We start from the raw sequence: 23,547 nt of genomic DNA on the forward strand, positions 1-23,547 counted from the left end.
CACTCTAACAGTTCCATGTCCTTCTTGTGTTGGGAGCTCCAGAACTGCACACAGTACTCCAGGTGGGGTCTGCTGAGAGAGTAAAAGGGGAGATTCCCCTCCCTTGCCCTGCTGGCCATGCTGCTCTTGATGCAGCCCAGCACACAGTTGCTGTCTGGGCTGCGCTCACACTGCAGGCTCATGTTGAGCTTTCCATCACTGCAGACTCCCAGGGCTGCTATCAGCCATTCACCACCTAGCCTGGAGTTGTGATTGGGATTGTGCTGACCCAGGTGCAGGACCTTACACTGCCTTGTTGAATTTCATGAGGTTGGGCCTGGGCCCACCTCTGCAGCCTGTCCAGGTCCCTCTGGATGGATCCCTGCCCTCCAGCAAGTCAACTGTGCCACACAGCTTGGTGTCATCTGCACACTTGCTGAGGGTGCACTCTTAGCATGGGCTGGCTCTGGGGATGGGCACCTACAAACTGCAGTGCAGACACAGACTCCCGACTCTCTCTGTGGTTTCATACAAATTGGCAGCCACAAAAATAGTCACACGGGTTATAAGATTTGATGGACTCAGGATCTGTGTGGAGCCCAAGGGTCTGATGAAAATAACACTTTCAGTCTCGGCATTGGGAGAGAAGGTCACTGTGAGACTCCTGTGCCCTGCAGCCACTAGAGGGAAGGTTTGTCTTCTTGTTCTGAGCCAGTGGCACACACACAGCTTGCGTGAGCCTTTCTGCTCAGCTTTGTGAGCCTGGGGTGAGTTTTGTGCTAGGAAGAAAGAAGTTAGGTCCTCGGGCTCCTCCTGTAAGGTTGATAGCATGGTAGGCTGCAGTGAGTTAGACATGGTGCCCAGGCTGATCTGCCTTCAGGAGTGCAAACATCCTGCAATAGTTTTCCAGGTCACTTTGCTGATTGCCAGCCATCTGTGGGCCAGGGTCTTCTTCAGCTGGATGCATCTGCCAAGTGGGCATGTTCACCGAGAAGCCCAAGTCCTCCCAGTGGTCCTATGTAGACTTCAGCCCCTGCAACGTTCTGCAGCAAGGACCTCATGGCCAAAGCAAGTGCAGTAGGAAGCCACTTCCTTCCCTCTATACTGTTTGTGGTCTGCTGTGACTGGAGGAGAGCCCAGGGCCAAGGATGTGGCAGCAGTTCCTGCTAGGAGTGGTGGAACAACTTCTGCAGCCAGAGGTGTTTTCTGGTCGGTGTCTCAAACCCTTGACTTGCCCACTCACCCTGGGGAGATGTACCCCAACATCAGCAGGAAACCCAGAGCCCATCCTGCTCCCCAGGGAGTCATCCTGCCTTGTGAAGGGTGGCTGTTGCAGCAGCCAAGGAAGTGCAGGCTGAAGGACAGTGTTCTTAGCCTCACTGCAGATGATGACTCCAGTGCTTTTATTCATCTATGTATGCTTTTTTTCCCCTTTGCCTTAGAAAATGGTAAGGCTCCCGTGCATGTGGCTGAGCTTTTCACTCCCTGTCTCTGAGCTTATGCAAGACTTAGTGGAGTAGAGATGGGAAATGGCTGTTCCTGACACGGCAAAGCTGAGACAAGCTTTTCTGGCCGTGTCCTTTATCTCTCTGAGAATCACAGAACGTCAGGGGCTGGAAGGGACCTCAAAAGTTCATCAAGTCCAACCCCCTTGCCAAAACAAGATCTCCTATACCAGATCACACAGGAACATGTCCAGGTGAGTTTTGAGTATCTCCAGAGAGGGAGACTCCACAACTCCATTGGGCAGCCTGTTCCAGTGCTCTGTCACTCTCACAGAGAAAAAAATCTTCCTCATATTTACATGAAACTTCCTATGCCTCAGCTTCCACCCATTGCCCCCTGTCCTGTCACTGGGCATCACTGAGCAGAGCCTGGCTCCAGCCTCCTGGCACTCACTTTTACATATTTATAACCATTGATGAGGTCACCTCTCTTTCTCCTCTTCTCCAATCTGCAAAGCCCCAGCTCTCTCAGGCCCTCCTCGTAAGAGACATGTTCCATTCTCTTCATCATCTTTGTGGCTCTGTGCTGGACTCCCTCAAGCAGTTCCATGTCCCTCTTGAACTGGGGGTCTCAGAACTGGACACAGTACTCCAGATGTGGCCTCAGAAGGGCAGAGTAGAGGGGCAGGAGAACCTCTCTCAACCTACTAACCACAGCCCTTCTAACACACCCCAGAATGGCATTGGCCTTTCTGATTACAAGACCACATTGCTGGCTCATGGTCAACTCCCATCCAGTAGGACCCTCAGATCGTTTTCCCCTTCACTGCCTTCCAACAGGTCAGTCTCCATCTTATACCTGAGGTTGTTCTTTCCTAGATGCAAGACTCTACACTTGCCCTTGTTGAATTTCGTTAAGTAATAACCAGAGCAAACCCACTGCTCCTTTTGCTGTGTCTTGTGGTCTGCATAGGCACACAGAGCCTTCAGACCCTGCCTGGGCACACACATCTGTCCCCCTGGCTCCTGGGGTCTGAAGGCCCATAGGGCACTCAGGGCATCATGTGTCCAGCAAGAGCCTGGCCCAGTTCTGTAGCTGGCAGGGGGCTTGCAGGGGCCTCACTGCACACACCCCCTGGTGCAGCTGTGTCCTGCCAAGCTGTGTTGCCACGTTGGGCCTCTTTCCACGAACACCCGTGAGGTCTGACGGAGCCGTCCAGCGTTCGGGGCTCACTTCCTTCCCTGCTTCCTTCCCCCTGATAAATTCAGCTGTGCACCTGCCCTCAGAAGCGGAGCCAACCCCCCCCTTCCTTCCTGCCGAGCAGATAAATGCGTCCTCACAATAACACATCCCTTCTGCCCCAGCGCTGCCCCGGGACCTCTTCCCTTCCCCCGTGTCACTCCTCCCCTCCCTTCCTGCAGCTGGCACCTCGGGCAGCCCTGGAAGTGTGGGATTTCTGCTCTGGGAGGTTTCAAAACCTTTTGCAAGGGGTAGCTCCCTAACCCTGCTCACTCCAGTGGACCCGTGGGAAGGCAGCTGGTGTAGCATAAGCTCTTGTGCTGCTTTCCTGGGCCCTCTCCTTTAGCTCCAAACCATTCAGGATGGGAGGGCTCCCTTTCACCTCTAAGTATTTTGACTCCATCTTGCCTGGATGTAAATCTTGGCTATGAGTTCCCTTTGGGATCTTTGCTATATGACCAAGCCCCCTCAGTTTTGGACTTGTGCCTAGTTTTTTTTGTAGAGGTTTCAGCTGAAAGTTTCCTCCTAGCTTGGCATTAGCTGTTGGAAGTTATAGCTTCTCCATACACCTCAGCCTCCTGCTCAAGAGGTCTGGATATTTTGTGGTTTCCTGCATCCCTTGGGTTCCCAGGATGGAGGACAGCAGCATTGTTCAGCCTTTGCCAGGACTCAAGATAGCTGTGATGTCCAAGCACTGAGCATTCAGTGTCAGAGGCATTCCCACAGGTGCCCCAACAAAGGGTCGTGGAGGTGCTGTTGCTGCCTGAACCTGCTGGAGCAAGGCACAGGGGCTAGTTTGCCAGCATCCAGGAAGAGTCTGCTGGGCTTCTTGAGCTGGATCCTAATCTTAGGGGTGTTACTTAGACCTGGTACTGTCTACAATGACTGAGAGGGCAAGGCTGATATGGGAAAGGCTCTTGCTCCATAGACCAGCCTGCAGGTCCTGGGGTGGATGTACATACAGAGCAGAGCCTTTGGGGTTACACTGACTTAGCTGGTATGTGTGGTGGGAAGTGGCCAGACAGATGATTTTGACAACTCCCCTCCTGCCCCAGGAGCTGAGTGTGCAGGGTGCTTTGCCTCCAGGTTTTACCTTTTCAGCAGAAAGATCCTGCAGGTGTGAGACATCTCAGCCATCTTATGTTGCAACAGATGCCAAGCACAGGTGAATCCTGCATGTCCTTGGTGTGTCCTTCTCCCATCACCTGGCCCATGACCTGCCCTTCAGTAAACATCCCAAACAAGAACAGGCACTAAAGCAAGAGGCTGCAAGGGTGGTGCAAGCCCCAGATCTGTCTGGCTCCGATCAAAAGTAATGCACAAGCAGCTGCTGGCCAGTGCTATGGGTCTTTGCTCCTAATAAGATGCTGCTTCAGGTGACAGTTTATATCACATTTGCACAAATCCAGTGCCTTGCACTGGCACAGAGAGAGAGAGAGAGAGAAAAGGAAAGAAGGTGCCTTCTAGGGCCGCAAACTGAGCTACTCGTGGCTTCCTGCTCTGGGTGGCTGCTGGATAATCAAGAGTGTTTGCCAGTGCTGAGCATCTAACTTCGATTTTAAAGAGTGTCTCTGAACATTGTGCCTCAAGGGCAAACCTTGGCATCTTCTATAGCCGAAAAGCCTCATTCCAGAGGAAGCAGCCCAGATCTTGCAGAGATGCATCTCACTGGATGCACAGTCTGAATGGGGTCAGAAGGTAAATCCATGGCAGAAGAAGCAGAGGAAGCCAGGTGGGATTCATGAAGGCAAACATCCTAAACCTGCTTCATACAAAGGTACCTAGCAGCTGGATCTTTCTGCCATCTCAGGCTGCTGGGTTTGTACGTTACTATCTCACATTCCTGCTGGTTCTTACCTCCACCATGGCCTGAGCCCTGGTCCCTAGCCTGCCCCATCCCTGCAAGTGTTTGGCTGAACCTGAGTTTAACATTTACTAAATGCCTAGAAACCCTTCCCTAGATGGACCTGCCCTGGTGCTAAGCAGTCAGCAGATATTTCCAGCAATCTCTGTATCTCATAGAGTCATAGAATGGTTTCGCTTGGAAGGGACCACAAAGATCATCTTGTTCCAACCTCCTGTCATAGGCAGGGACACCTTCCACTAGAACAGGTTGCTCAAGGCCTCATCCAACCTGGCCTTGAACAACTCCAGGGAGGGAGCATCCATAACCTCCCTGGGCAACCTGTGCCAGTGTTTCACCACCCTCACTGGAAGGAACTTCTTCCTAACATCTAGTTTAAATCTCCCCTCTGCCCATTACCCCTTGTTCTGTCATCACAAGACCTTGTATACAATCCTTCCCTAGCCCTCCTGTAGGCCCTATTAAGATACTAGAAGGCCACTACAAAGAGTCCTCAAAGCCTTCTCCAGGCTGAAGAGCCCCAACTCTCACAGTCTGTCCTCATAGCAGAGCTGCTCCAGCACTCTGATCATCTTTGTCACCTTCCTCTGGACTGGCTCGAACATTTCGATGTCCTTCTTGTGTTGGGGGCCCCAGAACTGCACACAGTGCTCCAGGTGGGGTCTGCTGAGAGCAGTAAAGGGGCAGAATCCTCTTTTGCCCTGCTGGCCATGCTGCTCTTGCTGCAGCCCAGCACACGGTTGCTGTCTCATCTTGCCATGATTAAGACAGGTTGCTCCCCTGTGAAAAGCACACTGCTGTGCCAAGAACCGGACTGCGAGCGACAGGGCTGCATTGCTGCCTCCCACCCCACTGGTTCCTACCAGTTAGAGTAAACCACCAGTTTTACATCTCCACCTGGGAGTTTGCCTCCAAAGCAGAGCCCAGACCTCCACCGAGCCGTCCCACGCTGTCTGGCTGCTCCTCGGTGCTGTGCATGCTGGTGCAGGCTCAGTTTCGCTCTGAGCATTTGAACACAGCAGCATGCTCCAGAACTCAACCCCAGCTCCGACTGACAGAAAGGGAGTCTGCTCTGGGCAGCCAAAGTTTTCCTCTTCTTTTCTTTGCCCTCTCCTCGGCTTTTCTGTTTGGGATGGCATCCAGCTTGGCGCGGCACTGAAACCTCCAGCTGAGTTTTGTGTGTGTATGGAGGGGGGGGGAGGATGAAAGGAGAGGGACTGTGCAAAGGAGGGAGGGGGAGGACACGGCAGGATTTTGTCTCATGTCCTCAGCGTGCCGCTGTCCTGTGAAACCTGGGAGCACACCAAAGACAAAGCAGACCTCAGCACCCAGGAATGGTGCGGGGAGGCCAGCGGGCCAGCTTCCCAGGGGGTTTTGCAGGGACTGGAGCTGCCGGCAGGGTCAGGATGTGACATCACCGGCGGGACAAGAACGCTGGGCCCCGGCGCTCCGCTAACCGAGCAGCAGCGAGCGGCGGAGCGCAGCGACCCTCGCTGCCTCTGCGAGCCCTGAGGCGCCGGCAGCCGCGCTGGGGAGCCTGCCTCGGGCGTCGTCTTCTTAATGTTTTACTTTTGCTGTTCCCTCGCTAAGAGCAGAAAGTGCCTCGGGGGGATTTGGGGCTGAAAGCAGAGTCCTGGGAGATGAGGTGAGTCCTGGTGCTGCACGCTGAGGATGTTCCTGGGTGCTTTTAGCACAGGCTGGGCAAGACCCGGTTGGAGATAGCCCGGGAAGGAGTGGTCTTTCAGCCAGCTGGCGCATGGACGCCTGTAGAAGGCTCTTCCCCCTTCTTCCAGCACGTCTGGGCTCAGCTGCCAGAGCGTAAATACCAAGAGAGCCTGTTTGAGGACGTGAGAGGGTCCGGGAGCAGCGACGTCGGGGCAGGGACTGGTGCAGGCGGCTGGTGGTGTGCAGAGGACAGGGGGGACCTGCCGGGCACGGCAGCACATAGTGTGGGCACACGCCAAGCGCCTTGGCGGGACAGCCCCGGCAGCAGCTCTGCCAGGGTCGGAGGGAGGGCGAAAGGCTGTGGGCGGGGGCAGGCGGTGGAGATGTGTTTTCAGCAGCTGCCTTATCTCCTTTCGTCTCTTTCCCTGAGCTCGCAGGCCTGGAGCTCCTAGTGCCTGGGATTACGGCTCTGACGGCAGAGTACACCCCGCGGGACCGAGCCAGAGCAGCTGGACACCGTGAGGGCCATCGGACACATCTTTGGAGGGCTCCCGGCACGCCATTGGTGGCAGCAGTGAGATCGCAGCCTCCAGGAGTGAGGTACTCCAAAGCTCCCTGGCCCCACTGTGTATCACTGGGTGGTGAATGAACTGGGTACGCTGCCTCTGAGCCTGGGGAGATGAGGTCTTGCTTGGAGGTATCTTGGGTGACTCAGGGAAAACTTTTTTGTGCCTTTGGCTGTGGTCCACAGGGAGCTGTTGCTTTGCTAGCGGTGGAACAGGGAGGCAGAGTAAGGAGCAGGACCAAGCAGGGGCCAGTGAAGCCAGCTCGGGAGCAAGCCAAGCTGTGTGGTCCCGTTCCTGGAACCCGTGCTGAGTCTGCTTTGCACAAGCTGGGGATTTTCAAGGGCCAGGCGAGCTGGGGGAAGCACCAGCACAACTTCCCGTTGGCAGCTTGCCCCAGCTAGGGACAGGGGGATGAATCCTGCTGGTGCTCCAGTGATGGCTGCTCTGGAGATGGGTGCCTGGTGGCTGGCTTGGAGGATGCTCTCACCCCTTGGGACTTTACACGGCACTGGCAGGGTTTGCACAAGGACAGTTTGGCAACAAGAGGATGCTGTTGAGAGCTCAGAGCTTCTCTGCAGCTCCCCCAAACCACGTGCTGGGCCTTGATCCCCCTTCCAGCATCTTGCCTTGGCTTGTTTCCTGGAATTTTCCATCGTTTGGGTTATATTTGGGATCAGCAGCCAAGAGCCCCATTTCTCACGGACAGCCCAGCTGGGGCTTGGCTCTGTCAAGAAGCACAGAGGGAGCAGGGCCAGCACTCCAAGACATTGCTCCCCAGCATCCTCTTTCTGCAGCCCCCATTTCTTGGATGATTAAAACTGGGCATGACTATCACAAAGTCTGGAAAACAGAGGATACGTTTCCTTCCCTGAGGAAACTCCTGCCTCAGTTGGAGTTGGTGTGGCTGAAAATCAAGAGTTGCTCAGGAGAAGCAGCCTTGGTCTTTGGGGTATAAGGTCACCAAAAAGTAGCCCTGTTTCCAAAGATGTTCTAGGACAGGTTGAAGACCAAATTTTGCAACAAGTCTTCTTTGGAGCTTGAAGGAAAGCTCAGAGACAGGCTGTTGAGTCAGCAGCCAGACAACACCACCTCCTAGAGCAGCAAAAAGGTGGCTGAGCCCCAGGGCCAGCTGATTTCTGGTCAGACTGTCCATCTGGAAGCCGGGTGGCTGCTCTGGGGCTCTGGCAGATGGTGACTGAGCTGATGCCTGTCCTGCCCCTCTGCCAGGAACGGGGAAGGATGGGACTTTTGTGCTGCCTGTGGTGGGGATAAGGGAATCCCCTAAAACATGGAAGCAGCTGAAGACAAGATGCGCTGGGGAAGCCCAAGGGGCATGTGCAGCATTGGCAGTATTTAGCCTACACTTCGCTCTATGGTACCTGAAGCCATGAGGAGCTGTGCTTTTCCCCTGAAGCCTTTGCTTTTGCAGCCCTTGATATAAAGACAGCCTGAGGAAGGAGATTAAACCAGGGAAACTGAGGCAGATGACACAAGACCATGCCTGGTGCCCTTGGCACTGGAGACTGATGGTGTGTCTGACTGATTCTCCCTGCTGGCTTCTTGATAAAAGCTTATTTGGGGTCAAACCCAGAAGTTTTATTTGGTGAACTTGCCTCAAGCCTGCAGGACTTGGTGGGGAGGCAGCTTCTCTCCTGTCACTCTGTCTGCTTTCCCCTTTCATTTTTCTAGCTTCTAACAGACCTTTCAGAATTGTTTTTAATTTACAACAAAGCCTTCATCTTGCCTTCCTCTGTGATTTTGTAATGATAAGATAAAGAAAAGAGGGAAAAAAGTGCTCTACTAAAAAACATCCCTCAAATCTGAAATGAGTGACTTAATTTGACCCTGAACTTACATAGAACCATAGAATGCATCAGGCTGGAAAGCACCCTGAAAGGTCACCTTGTCCAACAGGGATATCTTTAGAGCAGGTTGCTCAGGCCCCATCAAGTTTGACCTTGAATGTCTCCAGAGATGGGGCTTCCACTTCCACACCCAATGCTGCACAACTATTGTTGGAGTGGAGGTTTGAAGGTTTGTACATCTTTAGTTCTTACAAATTCCAAGAAAATTCAAAAGAAACATTAATTTGAAACCCCTAACTACTCGATCTGAAGTAAAACTTTGCCATCACCATTGCTCTTCCCTCCTACCTGATCATGGACCCAAGAGCATTTGCTTTTGGTTTAATTTCTCAGTCTATTCCACTCTCTCTTCTACCAGGGCCTATGATGCACAAGGCCCCCTTCCAGTTGATTTCCTTTCATCTCTGGACCTCCCAGCAATCTAGGAAATCAGTTTTTCACATGTCTCTCTCTGCTCCAACCCCAGAAGTGGTTCTGCCTTGCTCTTGCAAACTTTAGCCCTGCTAAATCCAACCGAGTTTTGATTCTGCTGCCACTGGTGAAAACAGGGACAGGACTAAAGCCAGCAACCTTCACAGATGCAGATGGGGTTTTGTGGCCACTCAGCTGGGTTTGTAGCCAACCTTCTGCAAAGCTGAGGCTATTTTGGGAGAGGGGATGGGACTAAGCACAGAGCATGCTGTTGTGTGGATGTCCCATGAGAAGCAGTAGCCTCTTTCCAGCCAGCAGCTCCTCTCATTCTCTTTCTGACCACCCTTGGCAGAGGGTGACAGCAGGGAAAGTCTCCAGCTCCACAACTGCCTGCTTCATTGCCTGTCTGCTTCTAGCTGGATGAAGTTTGATTTGGGCTTTGCAAATGCTTCAGAAAGGGATGTGTGAGCCCCTGGGGTGCTGGCACCACCCTGTGATGGGAACTGTGGTGTGGGGAACTGGAGGTTGCAGCCTTTGCCAAAGCTCTTCTTGGGGAAGCTTTGATTTTACATGTGGGAACCAATGGCGGAGAGCTGCAGGCTGCTGCCACGGCACTGGTCCAGGTCCCACCAGCATGAACTGGCAGTGAGATGTGTGTGGTCATGTTGTAGGAAGCTGCTGCCTAAGCTTGTTGAGTGGCAGGTCTTACTTTGGATTTCCCAACACAGGCAGTGAGAGCAGCAATTTGAACTCATGTGGGTCTTCTGCCCCACCCCACATCCCAGCAGACCACAGCCTGGTTTCTAGGAACGTGACAGCCCTGAACATCAAGCTCAGTTGAACTCCACGCTGAAGTTAAACCTTGGAAGACCTCCCATTTTCCATCTCTTTACATGGATCTGTCCCAAATACTAGGCCGGTGATGGGAGAGCACTGGTTGACACTGGGAAAATCTGGTCTTGCGTTGCTGCTGATGCCCTTTTCTGCCAGTTAGACTCACAATGTGCCTCAGCCCATTCCCAGGGGACTTTGCTTCTCTTCCTAGACAGCAGGGGTGAGTGCTGGGTCCCTGTGTGAGGAGAAACTGAGGATTTGATGACTTTCCAAAGCCTGTTTGCTCCAAGCTGGTATGTCCCATCTCAGCATCCTGGCTGTAAGGGCCACAGCTGCTATTTTAAGCCCTGGTCCTGGCCTCTGTGTAGCTCCCTCTCTGTGCTGCTCTCATCCTTCCATGCCTATCAATCTCTCTGGGCAGTGAAAGCCTTGGAGCAAAGAGAACAAATCTGTTCTTTGGCACAGTGCCTCTCTCTGATTCTTCAGGATGTGTTTTTGGCTTTGTGTTAAATTTAATGTCTGGAGAACATTTTTCTCCAGTAAAGTTTCACAAGGCCTATTAATGAGTTTGGTAATTTACTAGCAATGCTGGCAACGATCCTGAGAGCAAAACCTCTAATTACTCCAGTGTGAGCTGCTGCCCAGAGAGAAGAGAGGCTGCACTGCCATGCTGGCACCCTGTGGGCTGAAGGAGACTGGACTGCTCGCAGAACTAAAGCAGTGCTGGGTTTTTCTCCCTCATTACCAGGAATCTCTAACAGATGCATGGTAGGAAAACATCTGGTAGATGTTTAGCAGGTTTGTTACTCTCTTTTTTTTCATTTTTCTTTTTTAAACTGGTATTTTCATTCAAATGATACTGAAACATGAAGCACATTTCCATGTGCTTGATACTCAGCTTACAGGGTAGCACAGAGATCCAGTTGTGGATGCTGCAGAGATGCAGGTCACAGGATCACAGGATGTCAGGGGTTGGAAAACACTTAAAGAGATCATTGCGTCCAACCCCCCCCCCCGCCACATCAGGACCATACAACCTATCTCAGGTCACAGAGGAATGCATCCAGACAGGCCTTGAAAGTCTCCAGGGAAGGAGACTCCACAATCTCTCTGGGGAGCCTGTGCCAGTGCTCTGTGATGCTTCCAGTCAAGAAGTTCCCCCTTGTGTTGAGCTGGAACCTCCTGTGCTGCAGCTTACATCCATTGCTCCTTGTCCTATCCCAGGGAGCAAGTGAGCAGAGCCTGTCCCACTTCTCCTGACCCTCAGCCCTCAGTTATTTATAAACATTTATTTAATCTCCTCTCAGTCTTCTCTTCTCCAGACTAAGCAGCCCCAGGTCCCTCAGCCTCTCCTCATCGGGCAGTGCTCCAGTCCCCTAATTGTCCTCATAACCCTCCATTGGACTCTTCTGAGCAGATCCCTGTCCCTCTTAAACTGAAAAAGTCAATTAAGAAACAAAAAATTCCCAGAACACATAAAAGTCACTCTGTTTTTTAATCCTGAGTAAAAGACAGGCTGCAGGTTCCTACATCTACATGAGGAACCTCACACGAAGTAGCAAAGAGGAGTCTGATAATGACCATCTCTCCTTATAAGGTTGGGGGACCTGGGGCTTTTTAGTCTGGGAAAGTTGTGGGATGAGTTATGGGTCTGGCTTCAGGAGGTGAGATGCAGAGTTTATTTCTTAGTTTATGGCTCAATAATTGCAGAGGAGTTGCGGTTTGAGGCATAGGAAAAAGGGAACTCCATCATATTAACAGAGAACTGATTTCATTGCTGATGGCCCCTGCAAGTGACACATTTAATGGGATACCATCTGCCAGGGTGGCATCTCATCACCCCCAAACAACCCAGTCTCTGCCTGGAAAAGCCTGCAGATAGCTCCTGTAGCAGAGTGAATGAAGCTGAGGCCAGAAGAAGAGTCAATACAGAGAGATCTCTGTTGGCATAACTTGCCTTGCTGAAATCCCAGGGAAACCTCTGAGATTAGATTCCAATCCTTGTCTCCTGTGATATTAACCGAGAGGAACTGTCTGACCTGGTGGGATTGTTCCAGTCTAGCATGGGGATAATTGAGTGGCTCATCCTCCATTTAGCCAGTAAAGAGATGGAGGACACAGCCTTGGCACAGTGCCTTGTGGTGCCCGTCCAGCCTTGTGAGGTGGCAGTCACAGGCTGTTATTTGGGTGCTGGGCAGAGGTGCTGCTCAGATTTGCTGAGGGTTGTGAAGTGGCTGGGGACAGGGATAAAGAAGGAGCTGCAGGACTCATGGGGGCTGTGCTATCTCTGTCCTGGGAAGGTGCCAAGTGTTAGATGGGGAAATCCTGAGTTCTCATTAGAGGCACGATTGTTTGGTTTTGCTTATTTTAATGGCTTTATGTTTCAGCCAGAGCCTTCTGCTGCTGGCTGGTGGCAGGAGAGAGACAGGGAAAATAATCCATGTATAAGGCTAAAGACAGCAGCCAGGAGGGGTACAGCCTGTGTCCTGGTTCAGTGGTGGCAGCTCCATGTCCTGGCTTAGTGGCAGCATCAGTTAATGACAAGAAGGGTGTAAAAGTATGGGAGGTGCTGCTGACGTCCTCCCTCCCATGCTGGCTGCAGAGCTGGGTGCTGCTCAGCCTCATCACTGGCAGACCCTGCTGCTGCCTCATCCCAAAGGGTGTCCCAGTACTTTCTGTGTTATTAGATTAGTATTCCCTCTTCAGTAGTGATATATAAATCTATATGTATACAGAGCTGCATATTCTAGAAACTGCTATGCTAGCAAAATCCATGGAAGGCTTTTTTTAGAGATGCTATCAACAGGATGTGCCTTGAATGTGGCAGTTGCGTGGGAAGACTCGGATAAGGACTTTCTTTACTGCCTTGTTGTGCCTCTCCTGGCCTCTTATAGGGCTCTGAAGCTGCGCTATCAGAGATCCTTCCCCTCAGGATAGTTAGGAGCCAGGACGTGATGCCAGATCCCTCCACTGGTTGGCATTTTGAAAAGCTCATGATCTTTTTTAGAACTAGGGAACAAGTTCTTTGACATGGTCAGAGGCAGCTGCTTGGGGCAGAGGAGGAAAAAGGCATCCAAGAAATATCCCCCAGGCATTGCCCCTTGGCAATAAATGAGGATAACAGGGCTGGAGATGTTAAAATCCCAACCAGCCCCATGAGCTGGGGAAAAGTTTGGATACTCCAATATTAAAGTCAAACTGCATAACATAGCATGATGTCTGTGACCCCTTCTGTGGGGAAAAAAAGCACCTAAACCCATACCATTTCAGGCCTGGTTGTACTGGGGTTCAGCAGAGCGTGGCAGGGTTTGATACCACCACCATGCTGTCAGCTATGTAATGGTGGCAAAGCAACACTCCAGCCTGTGGGAAAAGGCTGTGGTTATTGCACCAGCAGCATCCATGCTGGGATTTGCACCCGTGCCAGGGGCTGCCCCCACACCAGGGATTTCCTCTCACAGCCATGTGCTGGCTGTGGTGTAGAAATCCCTGCTGGGCATGTCCTGCTGCTGTTTGGTACCATCTCCAGGTCCTGCTGCCTCTCAGTGATGTCCATATGGGTGGGTTTTGAGGAGAGCACAGAGTTGCTCTTGCAACATATTTACCTGGTCTCTTGCTGAGCAAAATAGGATCTGCACATGGCTCAGGACCAAGTTTAGAAAACATTTTATATAGCAAACTTCTTCGGGCTAAAAGCTGCCTTTTAAATGATGCATATAATAGAATCATAGAATTCTGCATCCAGGTTTTACTTGGGCACCATTCAGTCCTGCTTTGGGAAAATCACTTCCCCCTTCTGTGAACCTCCTTCTTTTTCTTTTTCTTTTTTTTTCTTTTTCTTTCTCTTTTTCTCTTTTTCTTTTCTTTTTCTTTTTATTTTTCTTGTTCTTCTTCCTTTTTCTTTTTCTCTTTCTCTTCCTTCTTCTTTTTATCATAGAATCATATCATATCATAGAATCAACCAGGTTGGAAGAGACCTCCAAGATCATCCAGTCCAACCTATCACCCCAGCCCTAGCCAGTCAACTAGACCATGGCACTAAGTGCCTCATCCAGGCTTTTCCTGAACACCTCCAGGGATGGCGACTCCACCACCTCCCTGGGCAGCCCATTCCAATGCCAATCATTCTCTCTGGGAAGAACTTCCTCCTAACATCCAGCCTAGACCTCCCCTGGCACAACTTGGGACTGTGTCCCCTTATTCTGTTGCTGGTTGTCTGGGAGAAGAAACCAACCCCCACCTGGCTACAACCTCCCTTCAGGGAGCTGCAGACAGCAATGAGGTCAGCCCTGAGCCTCCTCTTCTCCAGGCTAAACAACCTCAGCTCCCTCAGCCTCTCCTCATAGGGTTTGTGTTCCAGGCCCCTCACCAGCTTTGTCACCCTTCTCTGGACACATTCCAGCACCTCAACATCTCTCATGAATTGAGGAGCCCAGAACTGGACACAGCACTCAAGGTGTGGCCTGACCAGTGCTGAGTACAGGGGAAGAATAACCTGATATAGGCCAGGATGCCATTGGCTCTCCTGCCCACCTGGACACACTGCTGGATCATCTTCAGCTACTATGCACCAGTATTCCTAGGTCCCTTTCCTCCTGGCTGCTTTCCAGCCACTCAGTCCCCAGCCTGTAGTGCTGCTTGGGGTTGTTGTGGCCAAAGTGCAGAACCCTGCACTTGGCCTTGTTAAATCTCCCCCCATTGGCCTCTGCCCACCCATCCAGCCTGTCCAGGTCCCTCTGCAGGGCTCTCCTACCTTCCAACAGATCCACACCTGCTCCTAGCTTGCAAACTTACTGATGATGGACTCAATCCCCTCATCCAGATCATAATTTCTCTTCCCTTTTCCTTTTCCTTTTCCTTTTCCTTTTCCTTTTCCTTTTCCTTTTCCTTTTCCTTTTTTTTTTTCCTCTTCCTTTTTCTTTTTCACCTCTTTCTCCTCCTCCCATCAGGAGAAGGCCGTTGGAGAACATTCTCTTCCCTAAGCCTCAGCAAAGCATTTAGGACAAGGGGGCCTGGACCTCAGGTTACCACCACTAGCAATGACAAACGGCACAATCTCAGCCTGTCCAGGGCAGCTTGGGGAGGACGGGATTGCCACTGGAGCTTCAGAGAGGAAAAGGGAAGAAAAACCGAGCCAGACCAAACCCAAAGGAAATAGTGCAGCCCTCGTCCCTGCCGCTAGCCTAGGCAGGAAGGGGAGAGCTCAGCACTCGGCCGAGCCGTGACTTCCAGACCGAGCCCCTCGGAGCATCGAGCCCCCCCAGCAGCTGCTGGCTGCATTGTGTGCATGCCTGGAGGGCTGGCCGCATCCTGGCACGTCACCTCGCTGTGCTGGGCTCCCGCTTCCCTTCCTCGGATGCGGGTTTTGTTCTTTTGGACAAACACACGGCGCAGAACAACAGAAATAATCGCCTCTCCTCTCCCCCCCCCACCCCCTTTCCCCATTGATCTCGGTCGGCACTGAGACTGTGTGAACCGGCAGGCAGCTGCGGTCGCAGCGCAGTGCCTCTGGCACCGCTCGCCAGCCGACGCGGCAGGGTCGAGGGTTATTTGCGCCGAGAAATCCCTGGGAACGAGGCACTTCCCCTTTGCCAGCAGGAATAAACGGTCACCAGGCTGGGACTGCCTGGGCTGCTGAGCTCTGCTGGGTCTCATTTTGTGCAGGACTTCTTCATGAAGGCCCTTGGCACAGTCCCCCACAACATCCTGCTCGCCAGATTGGAGAGATGTGGATTTGATGGGTGGACTGCTCAGTGGATATAAGGAATTGGCTGGATGATCACATCCAGGGGATGGTGCTCAGTGGCTCAAAGTCCAGACGGAAAGCAGTGACAAGTGGTGTCCCTCAGGGGGATGTGCTGGGACCTCTGCTATTTAGCATAGACAGTGGGATCGAGGGCACCATCAGCAAGTCTGCAGATGACACCAAACTGCGGTGGTGTCACAGTATCACAGTATCACCAAGGTTGGAAGAGACCTCACAGATCATCAAGTCCAACCCTTTACCACAGAGCTCAAGGCTAGACCATGGCACCAAGTGCCACGTCCAATCCTGCCTTGAACAGCCCCAGGGACGGCGACTCCACCACCTCCCTGGGCAGCCCATTCCAGTGTCCAATGACTCTCTCAGTGAAGAACTTTCTCCTCACCTCCAAATTTCCCCTGGCGCAGCCTGAGGCTGTGTCCTCTCGTTCTGGTGCTGGCCACCTGAGAGAAGAGAGCAACCTCCCCCTGGCCACAACCACCCCTCAGGTAGTTGTAGACAGCAATAAGGTCTCCCCTGAGCCTCCTCTTCTCCAGGCTAAACAATCCCAGCTCCCTCAGCCTCTCCTCATGTCGACACACCAGAGGGAGGGGAGGTCACCCGGAGGGACCTGAACAGGCTGGAGAGGTGGGCCCAGGTGAACCTCATGGAGTTTAACAAGAGCAAGTGCAGAGTCCTGCACCTGGGATGGAACAATTCTCACCTCACTATCAGTACAGGCTGGAGGATGAGGTGTTAGAGAGCAGCCCAGTGGAAAGGAACTCGGGGGTGCTGGTGGCCAAGAAGCTTGACATGAGCAGACAGTGTGAGCTTGCAGCCCAAAAGGCAAATCATATCTGGGCTGCATCAAAAGAAGTGTGGCCAGCAGAGCCAGAGAGGGGATTCTGCCACTTTGCTCTAGTGAGACCTCACCTGGAGTACTGTGTCCAGTTCTGGAGCCCTCATTATAGGAAGGACATGGACTTCATGGAGCAGGTCCAGAGGAGGGCCACGATAATGATCAGAAGGTTGGGGCACCTCTGCTGTGAGGCCAGGCTGGGAAGCTGGGGTTGTTCAGTCTGGAGAGGAGGAGGCTCCGCAGGGATCTCATTGCAGCCTCCAGTACCTGAAGGAGGCCTACAGGAAGGATGGAGAGAAGCTCTTTACAGAGGCCTGCAGTGACGGGATGAAGGGCAATGGGTTCAAGCTTGAGAAGAGCAGATTTAGGTGGGATGTTAGGAACAAGTTCTTTACTATGAGGGTGGTGGAGCACTGGAACAGGTTGCCCAGAGGTGGTTGAGGCTCCTTCCCTGGAGACATTGAAGGTGAGGCTTGACAGGGCTCTGGGCGACCTGGGCTAGTGGGGATGTCCCTGCTGACTGCAGGGTGGGGCAGACTAGATGACCTCTAGAGGTCCCTTCTGGCCCAGACCATTCTTTGATTCTATGATAAAAGCCTTGGAGGTAGGAGGCTTCCCAAAGCCCAGTGAGCTCCTTGCATACTCAGGGAGGGAGGAAGGCCTTTGTTTGCCATCGAGCATGTGTGGCAGTGCTCACTCTTCTCAGTGCCAGGAGCTGCTGTGTCATGTGGAAGCTCCAGGTCACCCTAGTGGGTGTGGAGGGACCAGGAGCTCACCTCAAATGATGTGCTGTGAGAGCAGTGGGGCCAGCCAGCATCCTTGTGCAAACTCACCTATGTGCCAGGAGGATGGAGCCAGCCTCTTCTCAGTGATGCCCAGTGACAGGACGAGGGGCAGTGGGTGGGAGTTGAGGCATAGGAGGTTCCATGTGAACCTGAGGAAGAATTTTTATCCTGTGAGGGTGACAGAGCACTGGAACAGGCTGCCCAGGGAGGTTGTGGAGTCTCCCTCTCTGGAGATATTCAAGAACCATCTGGATGTGTTCCAGTGTGATCTGCTCTAGGTGATCCTGCTCCGGCAGGGAGGCTGAACCAGATGAACTTTTGAGGTCCCTTCCAGCCCCTGACATTCTATGATTCTCTGATTTCTCTCCTCCCAGAAACCTCCACCCCTGAAGGCTTCAGCCTTGGATCTCACATTGCACCAAGCTTCTGCCCTCACCCTGGCTGCCAGTGCCTGCCATGGCTTTGTGTCTCAAGCAAGTCTTCAACAAAGACAAAACGTTTCGCCCCCGCAAGAAGTTTGAGCCGGGCACCCAGCGCTTTGAGCTGTACAAGAAAGCCCAGGCCTCTCTCAAGTCTGGGCTGGACCTGAAAGCAGTGGTGCAGCTGCCTCCTGGTGAGAGCATCAATGACTGGATTGCAGTGCATGTGGTGGACTTCTTCAATCGCATCAACCTCATCTATGGCACCATGTCAGAGTACTGCACGGAAAAGAGCTGCCCCATCATGTCTGGTGGACTCAAGTACGAGTACCGGTGGCAGGACGATAACAAATATAAGAAGCCAACCAAGCTGTCAGCTCCCAAGTACATGTGTATGCTGATGGACTGGATTGAGATGCTCATTAACAATGAGGACATCTTCCCCACAAGGATTGGTGAGTGTGCTCTGGTTCTTCACAAGGTGTCTGGGGTTGTAACCAGTGCAGGATCCCAAGCTGCTGGTGCATCAACCTTAGGGTTGGTATTGCTGAACTTTGCAATCCCAAGGGTTGTGGCTTTTTCCATTCCACGTGCTCCTCAATGTCTGTCCTCCATAGCTGTGCTGCAAACTTGTCTCACCCTGCTCTTAAGGGACATGGAAAACAGTGCTGTCCTTTTCTGTGCTTGAATACTTTTCCAAGTATTCTGTACTTGTGAGAATCGAGGGCCAGTAGGTCATCAGCTTCACTGCCCTTCCTCAAGGAGTTGAAACACAGGGCTGGTTAGAAATGGTCATCATATCCCTACAGCTCACTCTTCTCTTCACTGACCAACTCAATTTCATGGAATCATAGAATCATTAACATTGGAAAAGACCTCTAAGATCATCGAGTCCAACCATCAACCCAACACTACCCTGGCTGCTAGACCATGTCCTGAAGTGCCATGTCTAGACATCTTCTGAACACCTCCAGGGATGGTGACTCCACCACCTCCCTGAGCAGCCTGTTCCAATGCCTGGTCATGCTTTCAGTAAAGATTTTTTTTCAACATATCCAATCTAAACCTCCCTTGGCACAATTTGAGGCTGTTTCCTCTTGTCCTACTGTTAGTTTATAGGGAGAAGAAACTAAGTCCCACCTCATTATGACCTCCTTTCAGGTAGTTGTAGAGAGCAATAAGGTCTTCACTCAGCCTATTCTCTAGGCTAAACAATCCCAGTTCCCTCAGATGCTTCTCATAAGACTTGATCCTTAGACCTTTCACCAGCTTTGTTCCCCTTCTCTGGACATACTGCAGCACTTCAATGTCTTTCTTGTAGTGAGGCCCAAAACTGAACACAGTATTTGAGGTACAGCTTCACCAGTGCTGAGTACAGGGGCATGATTGCTTCCCTACTCCTGCTGGCCAAACTATTCCTGATACAGACCAGGTAGATTCATGGTCCCAAGGTGTAACCCTCATCCCAACTTGCCACTTCATTTCTAATCCTCTTTCCATCTCAGCCCTGATGTGACTATAACCACACCTTGCTGTTTATCTGAGGCATTGCCTGAGCAGAGATCTCTGTCTCTGGGATCTGGCCTTTCCAGCTGCCAATTTCCAGGATGTACAATGCACCCCTTCAAAAAGTTTGGCCTTAGGAGGCTGCAGCAGCTGCCAAAGACAAGCAGCTTGCAAATTAACCCTTCTGCTGCTAACCTGAAGTGCTTGCCAGCTGCTAGGGTTGGTATTAGTTCTGCTACTGAGCTGCTTTCTTGTTGTTTGAGGAGATTGAATTCAAGGGTCCTGGCTGATGCATTGGCTGGTGGGACTGTCAGAGCCACAGGTCATGCCTCTAAGCAGTTGCTTTGCAGATTAAATTCGAGACTACTTGAATGTAAAAGAAGATTTAGGGTGCTTCACAAGGGAAAGACATGCCTTTGCAAGTCGTCTTGACCTTTTTTGTTTTCCCAAGCAGCACAGCTGGCAGAGATGAATGAAATCAGTGCAGCTCAGGCTCAGGATTTTCATTAATATGCTGGGAAAGATCGAAGAAAATGGTCTCTGTGAGATTATTGGCAGCTACTAACTGTCATAGCCCCATCTGACTGTGCTGCAACATCTAGCTGTGTGTCTTGTTTTGGCAAGTCTCCAACCCATGGAGGCTGCAAGGGGTTGCAACTCTCTGCAAGTAAGGAGGAAGGCAATATCTGCAGGCTGGTTGTGCCAAATGATTCATTTTGGCCACTGGGATGAAGTGACCTCCTTATCTCCCTTGTCTGACCTGGTTGCACTGTCTTTTTCCGGGGCAAGGGTGGTAGAGCTTCTTGTTTCTTTCTCAGAAGGCTTCTTGCTCTCTCCCTTCACCGCCTGAAGCCAAGACCTGCAATCACTTCTTCCCCTTGCTGGTGGTCTGGGGCAGGCTGGGTAGCTTAGTGCTGGATTCTCATGCTGGAGGACAGACAGACAGGTTGCTGTTTGGGCATGCCGGGCAGTCAGCCTGTGGGGGTTCACCATCTCACTGTCTCGGTAGATTCCACACACCCCAGTGGACAGAGGAGCCTGGAAGTGTAGCTGCCTGAAAGCGTTGGTGCAGGATTCTCTGTGCTGGCAACCGCAGCCGTGCTGGGGACAACAAAGTTGCTTTTGATTCTGGCTGCAGCTGGGCACACACTCACTGCTGCCAAGAGGCAAAACAGCAGCTAGAGGGGACAGGCTAGATCTTCCTCTTTCTGAGACACCTTGTTTTCAATAAGAAGCCCTGCATGAAATTAGAAACAGGGTTGTAGACATGGATTTATTCCACTTGCCCAGAAAGGAGATTGCCCTGATTCAATTCCATGCCATCCAGGAGGGGTTTGGGATGTGACCCTAATTGCAAACTGCTCTGGGAAGCCAGGGCTACAGGGAGTCTTAACACCAGAGAAAGCTGGCAGCCAGGGAGGGCTGGTGACATTGCAGCACCCTCCACTCTCCCACCCCTCCCTCTGAGGTGCAAAGGCCAAGTTGTGCCGGTTTTCACTCCATTTCTAGCACTTCTCCTCCAAGATGTCACATATATTGACACGGATAGGGTTGGCTGGTGCCTCTAGTTTCCACTCTGATTTTGGCTCGGGGGTTCTGGCTGAGACCCAGGCTGGCTGTGGACATTCATGGGGCAAACCCATTTTTTTGAATTCCAAAGCCATTCTCGGGGTGCCCTTTCCAAGTCTTTTTTTGCTGCAGGGACCCTTGTGTCCCTGAGTGACTTCAGCCCTCTCATTGGTGTGTCTTGATGGTTCTAACCTCACACGTGCAAGAAGGAACTAAGGCTGAGATCGCACTTTCAAATGCCTGAAAGGCTGTTGTGGGAGGCAGAGGAGGGAGCTGGTGGCACTTTGTCATCAGTGTGTCCCCAATTAACTGCCTTTCACTGGCCTGCATTGTGTGCCGGGTAATTGCTTGGCAGCTCTGGCATTTCAGAAGATGGAGCTGTTTGGCTGAAGGGAAATGTCACATCTGCTCATTCCCAAAGGGCTTCTTGTCGACAGGCAGGATGACGGCAGAGGCTGGGAGAACGCACAGCAGGGAGGGTTGCAGGGCTCAGGTGAGCAGAGATGCTCAGCTTCCCTCCTAAAGGATCAGCACCTTGGGAAAAGACCCAGGACAAGGGGAATAAGGTGCTGAAGTGGCACATAAGGACACAGGGGAGATGTGAGCTGTTTTGAAGAAGGGAGAGGAATCTGATGAGGTGATGGGGGGAGTTATAAATGTCTTGCTTTGGAGTCATGGTGAAGCTCTTCAGTATTATCTGCAAAGATGAGATTTAGCACAAAGATTTGTTCCACTCCTGCTTGTCCACTGGCGAGGCTGACCACTGTCTCAGCTGGTGTTTCTTGAGCTGTGTACATCTCAGCTTTCCCTTCTGGCCCCTCTTTGCCACGTGCAATAAAGCCATCCCAGCACAAAGATTTCCCTGGCTCAGGCCACCTGACTGCAGACAAAACTTTCTACTTTCCTCTTTTTTTCCTTCTCCTTTTCCCTTTTCTTAGATCCAGCAAATGTTCCCTGAACTTACTAATGTTGCCTGAAGCTAACCTCAGCATCCTTCTCCATCCAGAAGCCACAAAACCTGAAGCAGCACATGATTCAGCAGGGCTTGCTCACGGTTGTCCTTACAGTTAAGGGATAGATATCTCAAGGGTCAGAGGGAGGAAATCATTTCTATTGGGGTGAGTGGCTCAGCTGGAAATGAGATGAGATGAGATAGTTCACTGGCTTGGAGGCTTACAGGGTTCTTTGGCATGATGGTCAGAGACCTTAGAGGGACAACTCCAGTGACTGGAGCAGAGCTGGGCTGATTACACCACTAAAACATCTGTTGCTTCAGCCCATGCCAGAGGTGAGAGGGAAGCAGAGTGACCTGGGTGACAAACACCTTCAATTGAGCCAAGCTGTGTGATGCAGAGCTTGTACTGGTTCTGTCACAAGGCTAGAGAGGCAGCACCTTCCTTATCCCCAAGGAAATCCACCTGCAGGGCTCGGTTCCACTTAAAGGCTTTGCTGTATAATCCCTCCTCTGGAGAAAAAAACTGTGTCTGCCAGTCAAGATGAGACAAATCCCTGCATGAGGTGAGCTGTGCCACCCTGACAGCTATAAATCCAGCAGCAGTTTTCCCAGACAGACAGTATCAGTTTGCATCTGCTAGCACTCCGTTTCCACTCTTCCAACCAATGCAGCTGTCCTGAAAATACATTTAAATGGAGAATAAGCATTGTTCTTAGGCAGGGAGAAGAATAAATGGTTTTCCAGGTGTATTTTTACCAGCTGGTAAAACTATATCAGTAGATTTCTTCATTGAGAGGCCACCTGGAAAATGCTGTTTCCTCCTGGCAATCTTTCTGCCCCATGGTGCTTCGGTTTAGGGAGCTGCTGCTGGACAATAGCATGCTGAAGGGCAGGGTTGGGTGGATAGATTTTCCAGAGCTGTAGCAAGTCAGTGGCATCTGCACTGCTCAGTCCCTCATCAGGGTGTTGGCTGTGCAAGACCAGATGTCCTGCATCAGCACCTTTGTGGCTGCCGAAACCTCTCCATTATTAAGTCGGCGCAGACGCAGGGTTTGGACCTGAGTCAGTGCCGGAAACACCTCACACTCTCTGCCAAATGCAGCTCTAAAGAGCATCGGTCACAGGACATCTTGGAATGGTTCTTGGAAAGCTTTTCAAAAGTCAAGCTCCCACCATTCAAGTGTAAAAGTCAGAGAAAACTTGGTATGAAATTATCTGATACTTTTCTCCCCTTAACAACAGGAGAAAAATGCTTAGAATTCAGTTAATTGTTGCCATTCTCTCAGTTGGCTGTTTTAAATATGATCTGTCTTTTTATTTTCTGTCTCTTTTCTGTCCAAAATTAACACCAAACCAGCTTGCAGCTGCCTTTAGTTTTAAATGGGGCTTTAAAGACTTATTTTTAGGGAAAAATGAATCACCGAACACCACAGTGGCCAAAATGGAATTGAGATATAATAACAACAACAATAATTCATCACATAATCCACTGAATTACTGCTTTTCCAGAGGAGAAAAATACAATTGCCAAGAAGCAAAGTAGTTTCCCAGTACTGATTCATCATGAAAAAATTAAATTGGCTGGAGCAAGAGTGTTAAGGATGGGAGAGATGGCAGGAGAGATCCAAAAGCCATTTGCAGTCCCTTACCGTAAGCGCAGGCACTTCGTTACCTCTCATTTTCATTTCCTTTACATATGATCCCAGATGGTTTCCTTATGTTTTGAAGCAATCAGCACAGAGTGAGGAAAACAGATTTTTTTTTCAGAGTATTAAATCACATTTTGAGGTTTTCAAGCAAAGCATCCAAGATAAACTGAAGGTGTTAATTCATTTCAGGGCT

The 23,547-nt window shown here is 51.3% G+C and overlaps 1 protein-coding gene across 1 annotated transcript in view; it reads left to right on the forward strand.

Moving 5' to 3' along the window:
* The first annotated feature begins 6,631 nt into the window (after positions 1-6,631).
* Positions 6,632-23,547, forward strand: part of MOB3C (MOB kinase activator 3C) — a 30,640-nt gene continuing 13,724 nt past the window's right edge. The window contains exons 1-2 of the mRNA XM_064147606.1: positions 6,632-6,793; positions 17,631-18,130. Coding sequence (XP_064003676.1) covers positions 17,713-18,130 — 418 coding nt within the window. The 5' untranslated portion in view covers positions 6,632-6,793; positions 17,631-17,712. The remainder of the gene's footprint in view (positions 6,794-17,630; positions 18,131-23,547) is intronic.

Source organism: Pogoniulus pusillus, chromosome 8 (genome assembly GCF_015220805.1).
Source record: "Pogoniulus pusillus isolate bPogPus1 chromosome 8, bPogPus1.pri, whole genome shotgun sequence".
Lineage (NCBI taxonomy): Eukaryota > Metazoa > Chordata > Aves > Piciformes > Lybiidae > Pogoniulus > Pogoniulus pusillus.